General features: G+C 49.1%; 1 protein-coding gene across 3 annotated transcripts in view; it reads right to left on the reverse strand.

Annotated features, from left to right (window-relative positions):
• Nucleotides 1-4,176: 4,176 nt before the first annotated feature.
• LOC106594850 (cytoplasmic protein NCK1) overlaps nt 4,177-14,205 on the reverse strand; it is a 143,900-nt gene continuing 133,871 nt past the window's right edge. For 2 of the 3 annotated variants that reach the window (XM_045702854.1, XM_045702856.1), the window contains 2 exons: nt 8,518-9,275; nt 4,178-4,631 (listed from right to left, as the gene is read on the reverse strand). In XM_045702854.1, the coding sequence (XP_045558810.1) occupies nt 4,431-4,631; nt 8,518-9,275 (959 nt within the window). In that variant the 3' untranslated portion in view covers nt 4,178-4,430. Of the gene's footprint in view, nt 4,632-8,517; nt 9,276-14,205 lie in introns of all 3 variants that reach the window. The other variant, XM_045702855.1, reaches the window with a different exon arrangement.

The following is a 14,205-nucleotide window of genomic DNA, read 5'->3' on the forward strand; positions in this document are numbered from 1 at the left end:
TCACAATAACAGCACATACTGTACGTACGTGTGTATATTATTTTACTGCTCTGTAATTATTGTTTGGATAACCTTATTTACTGTTATGTATTGATTTCTACCTCACATTATGTTTCCCTCTTCATGTGATGCGGAGCGCAGAGAAACCTGGAAGAAGAATGATGATTTAATTACCACAGTGAATTATTGTAACGTTTGAAAATGTGTCAATTAATCCCATAAGGGATGGGTTGCCAGTTGGTGGTGTTAGAGCCGATTTGGACATATTTGTACAAAAGACAGAACATTCAGAGCTCCATGTATATTTGTGTAAAAATGAATGTATATGATGAAATATTAGGTACGTACCTTTATGATTTATATTTACCTGATTGAGATGTATTCATTTGTTGTTAGTGTAACTTAGTTTTTGTCCTCCCCCCCCCCTCTTGCCCATTCATTGTACTGCAGTAAGTGTGTTAGGATAAAAGCAGGAAGTTGGGGGGAGGAGTCCTTGCTAGACGCGGGAGCGGTATAGTCTATTGACCATACAGACATACAGACAGGTCATATTGTGTATTTTCCATATCAAGTAATCTATGTTTTAAGTTGATTGGATAATCATTTTCCTGTTAGATATAAGAAGAATAAACATTTTTGTTGCACCATATCCCTGGATCACGTTGAATGTTTGGCCGTTTGGAAACCTTGAGTGTGGACTGTGTGCGTACCAAACAACCCCGCTTCAGGCTTGGGCAGTGGCTACGGTAAAGAGGAAAGGAAGCCACTACACTAACCCAGTGGCTACGGTAAAGAGGAAAGGAAGCCACTACACTAACCCAGTGGCTACGGTAAAGAGGAAAGGAAGCCACTACACTAACCCAGTGGCTACGGTAAAGAGGAAAGGAAGCCACTACACTAACCCAGTGGCTACGGTAAAGAGGAAAGGAAGCCACTACACTAACCCAGTGGCTACGGTAAAGAGGAAAGGAAGCTACTACACTAACCCAGTGGCTACGGTAAAGAGGAAAGGAAGCCACTACACTAACCCAGTGGCTACGGTAAAGAGGAAAGGAAGCTACTACACTAACCCTAACCCGTGGCTACGGTAAAGAGGAAAGGAAGCTACTACAATAACCCAGTGGCTACGGTAAAGAGGAAAGGAAGCTACTACACTAACCCAGTGGCTACGGTAAAGAGGAAAGGAAGCCACTACACTAACCCAGTGGCTACGGTAAAGAGGAAAGGAAGCTACTACACCCTAACCCAGTGGCTACGGTAAAGAGGAAAGGAAGCTACTACACTAACCCAGTGGCTACGGTAAAGAGGAAAGGAAGCTACTACACTAACCCAGTGGCTACGGTAAAGAGGAAAGGAAGCCACTACACTAACCCCCCAGTGGCTACGGTAAAGAGGAAAGGAAGCTACTACACTAACCCAGTGGCTACGGTAAAGAGGAAAGGAAGCTACTACACTAACCCAGTGGCTACGGTAAAGAGGAAAGGAAGCCACTACACTAACCCAGTGGCTACGGTAAAGAGGAAAGGAAGCTACTACACTAACCCACAGTGGCTACGGTAAAGAGGAAAGGAAGCCACTACACTAACCCAGTGGCTACGGTAAAGAGGAAAGGAAGCTACTACACTAACCCAGTGGCTACGGTAAAGAGGAAAGGAAGCTACTACACTAACCCAGTGGCTACGGTAAAGAGGAAAGGAAGCCACTACACTAACCCAGTGGCTACGGTAAAGAGGAAAGGAAGCCACTACACTAACCCTAACCCAGTGGCTATGGTAAAGAGGAAAGGAAGCTACTACACTAACCCAGTGGCTACGGTAAAGAGGAAAGGAAGCCACTACACTAACCCAGTGGCTACGGTAAAGAGGAAAGGAAGCTACTACACTAACCCAGTGGCTACGGTAAAGAGGAAAGGAAGCTACTACACTAACCCCCCAGTGGCTACGGTAAAGAGGAAAGGAAGCTACTACACTAACCCAGTGGCTACGGTAAAGAGGAAAGGAAGCTACTACACTAACCCTAACCCAGTGGCTACGGTAAAGAGGAAAGGAAGCTACTACACTAACCCTAACCCAGTGGCTACGGTAAAGAGGAAAGGAAGCTACTACCCTAACCCAGTGGCTACGGTAAAGAGGAAAGGAAGCCACTACACTAACCCTAACCCAGTGGCTACGGTAAAGAGGAAAGGAAGCTACTACACTAACCCTAACCCAGTGGCTACGGTAAAGAGGAAAGGAAGCCACTACACTAACCCAGTGGCTACGGTAAAGAGGAAAGGAAGCCACTACACTAACCCAGTGGCTACGGTAAAGAGGAAAGGAAGCTACTACACTAACCCAGTGGCTACGGTAAAGAGGAAAGGAAGCCACTACACTAACCCTAACCCAGTGGCTACGGTAAAGAGGAAAGGAAGCTACTACACTAACCCAGTGGCTACGGTAAAGAGGAAAGGAAGCTACTACACTAACCCAGTGGCTACGGTAAAGAGGAAAGGAAGCCACTACACTAACCCAGTGGCTACGGTAAAGAGGAAAGGAAGCTACTACACTAACCCTAACCCAGTGGCTACGGTAAAGAGGAAAGGAAGCCACTACACTAACCCAGTGGCTACGGTAAAGAGGAAAGGAAGCTACTACACTAACCCAGTGGCTACGGTAAAGAGGAAAGGAAGCCACTACACTAACCCAGTGGCTACGGTAAAGAGGAAAGGAAGCTACTACACTAACCCAGTGGCTACGGTAAAGAGGAAAGGAAGCTACTACACTAACCCAGTGGCTACGGTAAAGAGGAAAGGAAGCTACTACACTAACCCTAACCCAGTGGCTACGGTAAAGAGGAAAGGAAGCCACTACACTAACCCAGTGGCTACGGTAAAGAGGAAAGAAAGCTACTACAATAACCCAGTCGCTACGGTAAAGAGGAAAGGAAGCTACTACACTAACCCAGTGGCTACGGTAAAGAGGAAAGGAAGCTACTACACTAACCCAGTGGCTACGGTAAAGAGGAAAGGAAGCCACTACACTAACCCTAACCCAGTGGCTACGGTAAAGAGGAAAGGAAGCCACTACACTAACCCAACCCAGTGGCTACGGTAAAGAGGAAAGGAAGCCACTACAGGTGATTTGACACGAAAATAACATTTCATTCATTAATACAGTTGATCAGGACAGCTTAGCAGGGTAGACATTTGACGAACTGACTTGTTTGAAAGGTGTCATCCTATGATGGTGCCACGTTGAAAGTCACTGAGCTCTTCGGTACGGGGCCGTTCTACTGCCAATGTTTGTCTATGGAGATTGCATGGCGGTGTGCTGGATTTTATGCAACGGGTGTGGCTGAAATAGCCGAACCCACTCATTTGAAGGGGTGTCCAAATAGTGCTGTACATATAGTGTATCAATAACTATGATGGGTGAAATTAAACCAATAAATAAACTTTGGTCACTTAATCATTTTTTATTTAGGTTGAGCAGTGTGGATTTATTGTCCACCACATATCAGTTGTTGAAAGAGTTGAGACCGACAAGTCTGTTGAAATGTGTAGCCAGGCTACATTCTGGATCGCCGACCGACGACCAAACCGCCTCGTCGCCGACCGACGACCAAACAAACCGCCTCGTCGCCGACCCAAACCGCCTCGTCGCCGACCGACGACCAAACCGCCTCGTCGCCGACCGACGACCAAACCGCCTCGTCACTGCGACTCCTTGTTGTTTGAGTTCAAAACATCACCTTTTTTTATTTATTTTTTAAAGAAACTTAAAAGAATATATAATATATATATATATATATATATTATAAACAGAAACAACCTATATCTAGAAGATGAAGATGGCATTATGACATAGAAGAAGTAAAAACATGATCTGGGTAAGATAGAATGATTTCCATAAAGGAGAGTCCCAATGTCCTTTTCTCCCTCTCCACTCCCATCCGTCTCTCCTCCTCCTCCCTCTCCACTCCCATCCGTCTCTCCTCCTCCTCCCTCTCCACTCCCATCCGTCTCTCCTCCTCCTCCCTCTCCACTCCCATCCGTCTCTCCTCCTCCTCCCTCTCCACTCCCATCCGTCTCTCCTCCTCCTCCCTCTCCACTCCCATCCGTCTCCCCTCCTCCTCCTCCCTCTCCACTCCCATCCATCTCTCCTCCTCCTCCCTCTCCACTCCCATCCATCTCTCCTCCTCCTCCCTCTCCACTCCCATCCATCTCTCCTCCTCCTCCCTCTCCACTCCCATCCGTCTCTCCTCCTCCCTCTTTCCTAATGGAATGATCACAGCTCCCAGCACATAGGAAGTCCTTGTGATGTGTAAAAGTCTGTTACTGTACGTTTGTCTCTGTGTGTGTGTGTGTGTGTGTGTGTGTGTGTGTGTGTGTGTGTGTGTGTGTGTGTGTGTGTGTGTGTGTGTGTGTGTGTGTGTTTGTCAGTGTGTGTGTTTTAAGAGGCAGCCAGGGCCTTAACCAGGTAGAGCTTGTCTCCCTGCTCGCTGGTGAAGATGGGAGCCTTCTTGTAGTGTTCCACCAAGTCCTCCAGAGAACTGAACTTCCTCTGGCCGATGCAGTACACGACATCCTTCAACTGAACCTTAAAATGCTTGTTCTTCCCCTGGGCCTTCAGAGAGATGGAGAAATCACTGGGCTGGAGGGACGAAAGTGAGTGAGAGGGGGAGACAGAGAAACAGAAAAAGAGAGAAAGAGGGAGGGAGACAGAGAGAGAGGGAGGGGGGAGAGTGAGAGGGAGGGGGGAGAGTGAGAAGGGAGGGGGAGACAGAAACAGAAAGAGAGAGAAAGAGGGAGGGAGACAGAGAGAGAGGGAGGGGGGAGAGTGAGAGGGAGGGGGAGAGTGAGAAGGGAGGGGGAGACAGAAACAGAAAGAGAGAGAAAGAGAGAGAGAGAGACAGAGAGGGAGGGGGAGACAGAGAGGGAGGGAGGGGGAGAGTGAGAGGGAGGGGGGAGAGTGAGAAGGGAGGGGGAGACAGAAACAGAAAGAGAGAGAAAGAGGGAGGGGGAGACAGAGAGAGAGACAGAGAGGGAGGGGGGAGACAGAGAGGGAGGTGAGAGACAGAGAGGGAGGGGGGAGACAGAGAGGGAGGGGGGAGGGGGGAGACAGAGAGGGAGAGAGAGAAGGGAGGGGTGAGACAGAAACAGGAAGAGAGAAAGAGGGAGGGAAGGGAGGGGGGTAGACAGAGAGAGACAGAGAGGAGAGAGAGAGAGAAAGAGAGAGAGAGAGAGGGGAGACAGAGCGAGAGAGAGAAGGGAGGGGGTAGACAGAGAGAGAGGGGGTAGACAGAGAGAGAGAGAGCGGGAAGGGAGGGGGGTAGACAGAGAGAGAGAGAGAGAGAGAGAGGGAGGGAAGGGAGGGGGGTAGACAGAGAGAGGAGAGAGAGAGGAGAGAGAGAGGAGAGAGAGAGGGGTAGACAGAGAGAGAGAGAGAGAGAGAGAGAGAGAGAGAGAGCGAAGGGAGGGGGGTAGATGGAGAGAGAGACAGAGAGAGAGATGGAAGGGAGGGCAAAGCGTTAAAACACAGGGCTCAGCTGGAATGTTGACATGTTAATAATCATCCTGCGATATTAAATCAATCCCCAGATCTGAGACATTGTTCCTACAGTCCTTACGTCACCAGCCTCTAAACCCGCTGACAGCTTTACAGCAACAGGACCATGACAGAGCGGATGATCACTAACATTCAGGACCATGACAGAGCGGATGACCACTAACATTCAGGACCATGACAGAGCGGATGACCACTAACATTCAGGACCATGACAGAGCGGATGACCACTAACATTCAGGACCATGACAGAGCGGATGACCACTAACATTCAGGACCATGACAGAGCGGATGACCACTAACATTCAGGACCATGACAGAGCGGATGACCACTAACATTCAGGACCATGACAGAGCGGATGACCACTAACATTCAGGACCATGACAGAGCGGATGATCACTAACATTCAGGACCATGACAGAGCGGATGATCACTAACATTCAGGACCATGACAGAGCGGATGACCACTTACATTCAGGACCATGACAGAGCGGATGATCACTAACATTCAGGACCATGACAGAGCGGATGATCACTAACATTCAGGACCATGACAGAGCGGATGACCACTTACATTCAGGACCATGACAGAGAGGACGATCACTTACATTCAGGACCATGACAGAGCGGATGACCACTAACATTCAGGACCATGACAGAGCGGATGATCACTAACATTCAGGACCATGACAGAGCGGATGACCACTTACATTCAGGACCATGACAGAGCGGATGATCACTTACATTCAGGACCATGACAGAGAGGATGACCACTAACATTCAGGACCATGACAGAGCGGATGACCACTTACATTCAGGACCATGACAGAGCGGATGACCACTAACATTCAGGACCATGACAGAGCGAATGACCACTAACATTCAGGACCATGACAGAGCGGATGACCACTTACATTCAGGACCATGACAGAGCGGATGACCACTAACATTCAGGACCATGACAGAGCGGATGACCACTTACATTCAGGACCATGACAGAGCGGATGATCACTTACATTCAGGACCATGACAGAGCGGATGACCACTAACATTCAGGACCATGACAGAGCGGATGATCACTAACATTCAGGACCATGACAGAGCGGATGACCACTAACATTCAGGACCATGACAGAGCGGATGACCACTAACATTCAGGACCATGACAGAGCGGATGACCACTAACATTCAGGACCATGACAGAGCGGATGACCACTAACATTCAGGACCATGACAGAGCGGATGATCACTAACATTCAGGACCATGACAGAGCGGATGACCACTAACATTCAGGACCATGACAGAGCGGATGATCACTAACATTCAGGACCATGACAGAGCGGATGATCACTTACATTCAGGACCATGACAGAGCGGATGACCACTAACATTCAGGACCATGACAGAGCGGATGATCACTAACATTCAGGACCATGACAGAGCGGATGATCACTAACATTCAGGACCATGACAGAGCGGATGACCACTTACATTCAGGACCATGACAGAGCGGATGATCACTTACATTCAGGACCATGACAGAGAGGATGACCACTAACATTCAGGACCATGACAGAGCGGATGACCACTTACATTCAGGACCATGACAGAGCGGATGACCACTAACATTCAGGACCATGACAGAGCGGATGACCACTAACATTCAGGACCATGACAGAGCGGATGACCACTTACATTCAGGACCATGACAGAGCGGATGACCACTAACATTCAGGACCATGACAGAGCGGATGACCACTTACATTCAGGACCATGACAGAGCGGATGATCACTTACATTCAGGACCATGACAGAGCGGATGACCACTAACATTCAGGACCATGACAGAGCGGATGATCACTAACATTCAGGACCATGACAGAGCGGATGACCACTAACATTCAGGACCATGACAGAGCGGATGACCACTAACATTCAGGACCATGACAGAGCGGATGACCACTAACATTCAGGACCATGACAGAGCGGATGATCACTAACATTCAGGACCATGACAGAGCGGATGACCACTAACATTCAGGACCATGACAGAGCGGATGATCACTAACATTCAGGACCATGACAGAGCGGATGATCATTTACGGCTGGAGACATAAAGGCAGATGGCAACTAAAACGTTGAGATAAATACATTACCTATCGTTCGCTCTACAACTGCTAGATGTCTCTGATGAGGAAGTCTACACTGAGCTACAGATGGCTGTATAGCTCTCTACAGATGGCTGTATAGCTCTCTACAGATGGCTGTATAGCTCTCTACAGATGGCTGTATAGCTCTCTACAGATGGCTGTATAGCTCTCTACAGATGGCTGTATAGCTCTCTACAGATGGCTGTATAGTTCTCTACAGATGGCTGTATAGTTCTCTACAGATGGCTGTATAGCTCTCTACAGATGGCTGTATAGCTCTCTACAGATGGCTGTATAGCTCTCTACAGATGGCTGTATAGTTCTCTGCAGATGGCTGTATAGCTCTCTACAGATGGCTGTATAGCTCTCTACAGATGGCTGTATCGCTCTCTACAGATGGCTGTATCGCTCTCTACAGATGGCTGTATCGCTCTCTACAGATGGCTGTATAGCTCTCTACAGATGGCTGTATAGCTCTCTGCAGATGGCTGTATAGCTCTCTGCAGATGGCTGTATAGTTCTCTGCAGATGGCTGTATAGCTCTCTACAGATGGCTGTATAGCTCTCTACAGATGGCTGTATAGCTCTCTACAGATGGCTGTATAGCTCTCTGCAGATGGCTGTATAGCTCTCTGCAGATGGCTATATAGCTCTCTACAGATGGCTGAATAGTTCTCTACAGATGGCTGTATAGCTCTCTACAGATGGCTGTATCGCTCTCTACAGATGGCTGTATAGCTCTCTACAGATGGCTGTATAGCTCTCTACAGATGGCTGTATAGTTCTCTACAGATGGAGTTATAGATAACGGCCAGGACTCACCGATGACTCAGAGTCTCTGATGAGGAAGTCTCCCTCCGCTCCTCTCTGGTTGAGAGCCACCTCCGCCTGATGTCGCGTCACCTTGCCATAGTACCACTGCTTCCCCGCAAACCGCCCCACCGTGGCCGGAGAGATGTAGTCGCAGTCGGGCGTGGGCGGCCCCGCGGGGCCCGGTGAGGCATTCTGGGTAGTGGAGTCCTGCTGTGGAGGTAGCACAGTGACGTAGTTCTTAGGCACTAGTCCCAGCTGTCCATCTGCTTTACGGCACTTCCACCACTCAGGGTCGTTGTCTGGTTTCTCTACCACCTCCATCACCTCTCCCTTCTCAAAGTTCAGCTCCTCGTCGTTCCCCGAGCTGAAAGGGTAGAGCGCCTGCACCGAGTGGAGGACCCGGTTCCCGTTAGACGCACTGTGAACTACTGTCGCTATCTTTTCCGTCAGCGACCCCGCCGGGTCCCCCAAACCTCCTCCTCCCCCCGCTGTCCCGTCTGCGTCCTCCGTCACGTAGTTGGAAGGGAACCACCCGGAACAACCCTGGTACCCCCCACGCCACCAGCCATCGCTACACTTCTCCATGACGATGACGTGGGTGCCCTTGACCAACGAGAGCTCGTCCTCCCGCTCGGCGGTGTAGCTGAACTTGACGAGCGCCGGCAGGTTGAGGTCGTACAGGCGCTCGCCGTTGTCGGAGTACATGTCAGCGTCCGCGTTGGAGGCCGTGTCACGCATCCCCGTTTTCCGCTTCACCTTCCCAATGCCTGTTGGGAAACAACAGGAAAGGTTGTTATGGTTACTGAGAGGGTATTCAGACAGTTATATTATGGTCTATATTACGCCTTCCCTGTAGCTCAGTTGGTAGAGCATGGTGTTTGCAACACCAGGGTTGTGGGTTCGATTCCCACGGGGGGCCAGCACAGGAAAAAAATTAAAAAAAATAAAAATAAAATAAATAACATGTATGAAATGTATGTATTCACTACTGTAAGTCGCTCTGGATAAGAGCGTCTGCTAAATGACTAAAATGTAAAAAAATGTTAGGAGCTCTTATAAAGGGACATTCTGATACCTGTGTGATCTGGCATATAACAATAAATGCTATATGCCAGTGTTTCCCCTCAGTACGTGGAGTAGCTAGCCAAATAGAAAAAGTAGCCAGCCAGGCTCAACAAAGCTCTATACTGGTGGCCTCTGGTACATTTTAATGAGCCTGGCTTACCGGTCTGGTATCTCAGGCTTGTAAAAGAGGAGGACATTTTGATTGGTTCTCATACAGCTATTAGCATGCGCAACACCCCCCATTAGAGAGGTAAACAAGCCAAGCTAAAGTTAGGCTAGCTGGCTAGCTAGTTTAGCTAACTAACACTGAAAGGAGAAAAACTCAGTGATGGATCTTTCTGAAAAGGAGATACTGCCACAAAGTAACCACCAATTTAGGGATTAAAGCAGAGCAACTAGAAGCATTTTGAGCCTTTGGGGAAAAGCCTAATTTACCAGCTAGCTCTAGTCTTCAAGAAGCTAGGAAAACAGCCTTGAATTCTGACAGTCGTGTCCCTGCTAAAGACTGTGGTGGACGGAGGACCAAATCCGCCCGGCAACAGCCCTGGGTCTGAGTGGTGGTTGTGGAGGAAAACAAGAACGCTATATGGGAGGGTGCATAAGACCTCGTCTTCGGGAAGTCTGGAAATCTGGTTAGGGAAGACCGGGAAAGATGTATAGGCCTCTGTCCTATACTGCTCAGAAACCATCTGAATCCTTGTGGATGAAGTCCATACGACTAATGGTATGTACAATGATCAAGAACTGTACTTGATCGGTAAAGAATGTTACTGTGATGGATACATGTTCTAGAACTGTACTTCAACAGTATAGAATGTTACTGTGATGGATACATGTTCTAGAACTGTACTTCAACAGTATAGAATGTTACTGTGATGGATACATGTTCTAGAACTGTACTTCAACGGTAAAGAATGTTACTGTGATGGATACATGTTCTAGAACTGTACTTCAACAGTATAGAATGTTACTGTGATGGATACATGTAATGTCTGAGTGTTCTAGAACTGTACTTCAACAGTATAGAATGTTACTGTGATGGATACATGTTCTAGAACTGTACTTCAACAGTATAGAATGTTACTGTGATGGATACATGTAATGTCTGAGTGCTCTAGAACTGTACTTCAGCAGTATAGAATGGCCCTATCTGGGTGATTTTTTTTCTCACCTGAATGATCTGAATCTAGGATTACAGGGACTCTCCGCAACTATATTCAATGAGCGGGACAAAATGCAGGCTATGATTAAGAAGTTGGATCTCTTCTCTGTCTGCATTAACAAGGACAACACACAGGTCTTTCCATCATTGTATCATTTTTTGTGTGCAAATGAACTCAAGCTTACGGACAATGTCAAACGTGAAATAGCGAAGCACCTGAGTGAGTTGGGTGAGCAATTACGCAGGTACTTTCCCGAAACGGACGACACAAACAACTGGATTCGTTATCCCTTTCATGCCCTGCCTCCAGTCCACTTACCGATATCTGAACAAGAGAGCTTCATCGAAACAAGCTGTTCTGTGAAAATGGAATTTAATCAGAAGCCACTGCCAGAAAACCTGCCTCAGGGCTCAAAACGAAAACCTGAACCTGCCTCGGGGCTCAAAACGAAAACCTGAACCTGCCTCGGGGCTCAAAACGAAAACCTGCCTAATAATATATAGCCCATGTTGACTGTATATTTTACTAGGGGGCATCACCACTCATAGATAGTGTTTTACTTGCAGGTGCCTTGGTGGAAGAGTGGGGTAACATCTCACAGCAAGAACTGGCAAACCTGGTGCAGTCCATGAGGAGGAGATGCACTGCAGTACTTAATGCAGCTGGTGGCCACACCCGATACTGACTGTTAATTTTGATCTTTGATCTTTGGTTTACCTGTCTCGGTGCGATATCATGGACATATAACTATGTTGTATGATTTCTGAATGGTTAAGAGCACCATATGTCTGCTGCAGAGGGACCAGAGAGAGCCATGAGGGAACTAGTTTAGATCAGTCATGGAAGTAGAAGTGCTACAACAAATTGGCTCCCTATTTTCAAAAAAAGATGGGGAACAAAAGCTATGAAGGAAACATACTGGAGTTTTGGTGCAGGTACAGAAATCTAGCAAAACGATACAACACAATATACCGTCAAAAATAACACCCCGATATGTAACTATCAATTTTTTCCCCCTAGTGCCCAGTCTAATGGTTCATCATCCAGCCTCTCTTCCCAGCCTGGAGCTTACTAGCTGCGCTGGACCCCAGCCCTCTACCTCGTGTAGCCTAGCCAGCTCTACCTCGGGTAGCCTAGCCAGCTCTACCTCGTGTAGCCTAGCCAGCTCTACCTCGTGTAGCCTAGCCAGCTCTACCTCGTGTAGTCTAGCCAGCTCTACCTCGTGTAGCCTAGCCATCTCTACCTCGTGTAGCCTAGCCAGCTCTACCTCGTGTAGCCTAGCCAGCTCGGGTAGCCTAGCCAGATCGGGTAGCCTAGCCAGCTCTACCTCGTGTAGCCTAGCCAGCTCTACCTCATGTAGTCTAGCCAGCTCTACCTCGTGTAGCCTAGCCATCTCTACCGCGTGTAGCCTAGCCAGCTCTACCTCGTGTAGCCTAGCCATCTCTACCTCGTGTAGCCTAGCCAGCTCTACTTCATGTAGCCTAGCCAGCTCTACCTCGTGTAGCCTAGCCAGCACTACCTCGTGTAGCCTAGCCATCTCTACCTCGTGTAGCCTAGCCATCCCTACCTCGTGTAGCCTAGCCATCTCTACCTCGTGTAGCCGAGCCAGCTCGGGTAGCCTAGCCAGATCGGGTAGCCTAGCCAGATCGGGTAGCCTAGCCAGCTCTACCTCGTGTAGCCTAGCCAGCTCTACCTCGTGTAGCCTAGCCATCTCTACCTCGGGTAGCCTAGCCAGCTCGTGTAGCCTAGCCAGCTCGTGTAGCCTAGCCATCTCTACCTCGTGTAGCCTAGCCAGCTCTACCTCGTGTAGCCTAGCCAGCTCTACCTCGTGTAGCCTAGCCAGCTCTACCTCGTGTAGCCTAGCCAGCTCTACCTCGTGTAGCCTAGCCATCTCTACCTCGTGTAGCCATGCCAGCTCTACCTCGTGTAGCCTAGCCAGCTCTACCTCGTGTAGCCTAGCCAGCTCTACCTCGTGTAGCCTAGCCAGCTCTACCTCGTGTAGCCTAGCCAGCTCTACCTCGTGTAGCCTAGCCATCTCTACCTCGTGTAGCCTAGCCACCTCTACCTCGTGTAGCCTAGCCAGCTCTACCTCGTGTAGCCTAGCCAGCTCTACCTCGTGTAGCCTAGCCATCTCTACCTCGTGTAGCCTAGCCATCTCTACCTCGTGTAGCCTAGCCAGCTCTACCTCGTGTAGCCTAGCCATCTCTACCTCGTGTAGCCTAGCCAGCTCTACCTCGTGTAGCCTAGCCAGCTCTACCTCGTGTAGCCTAGCCAGCTCTACCTCGTGTAGCCTAGCCAGCTCTACCTCGTGTAGCCTAGCCAGCTCTACCTCGTGTAGCCTAGCCACCTCTACCTCGTGTAGCCTAGCCACCTCTACCTCGTGTAGCCTAGCCAGCTCTACCTCGTGTAGCCTAGCCATCTCTACCTCATGTAGCCTAGCCATCTCTACCTCGTGTAGCCTAGCCTGCTCTACCTCGTGTAGCCTAGCCTGCTCTACCTCGTGTAGCCTAGCCAGCTCTACCTCGTGTAGCCTAGCCAGCTCTACCTCGTGTAGCCTAGCCAGGCGGGTTACACCCTAGTAACCAGGGAGGCTGAGCTGATCTTTGGCCGGCGGTGAAAATGGTGTTACCGGACAGGAATGTCTTGGCAGACCAGGCGAGCTCTGACCTCCCCGTCATACCAACACACACACACACACACACACACACACACACACACACACACACACACACACACACACACACACACACACACACACAGAGAGAGAGCTTGGTGAGACATTTGTTAACTCCAACCCTGTTCCTGGATAGCAACTCTCCTGTAGGTTTTAACTCCAACCCTGTTCCTGGATAGCAACTCTCCTGTAGGTTTTAACTCCAACCCTGTTCCTGGAGAGATACCCTCCTGTAGGTTTTAACTCCAACCCTGTTCCTGGAGAGCTACCCTCCTGTAGGTTTTAGCTCCAACCCTGTTCCAGGAGAGATACCGTCCTGTAGGTTTTAACTCCAACCCTGTTCCTGGAGAGTTACCCTCCTGTAGGTTTTAACTCCAACCCTGTTCCTGGAGAGATACCCTCCTGTAGGTTTTAACTCCAACCCTGTTCCTGGAGAGGTACCCTCCTGTAGGTTTTAACTCCAACCCTGTTCCTGGAGAGATACCCTCCTGTAGGTTTTAACTCCAACCCTGTTCCTGGAGAGATACCCTCCTGTAGGTTTTAACTCCAACCCTGTTCCTGGAGAGATACCCTCCTGGAGGTTTTAACTCCAACCCTGTTCCTGGAGAGATACCCTCCTGTAGGTTTTCACTACAACCCCAGTTGTAACTAACCTGGTTCAGCTTATCAACCAGTTAATTATTAGAATCAGGTGTGCTAGATTAGGGTTGGAGTGTAAACCTACAGGACGGTATCTCTCCAGGAACAGGGTTGGAGTTAACCTGTTGGGGATAGGGGGCAGTATTTGCAAGGCCG

Source organism: Salmo salar, chromosome ssa19 (genome assembly GCF_905237065.1).
Source record: "Salmo salar chromosome ssa19, Ssal_v3.1, whole genome shotgun sequence".
NCBI lineage: Eukaryota > Metazoa > Chordata > Actinopteri > Salmoniformes > Salmonidae > Salmo > Salmo salar.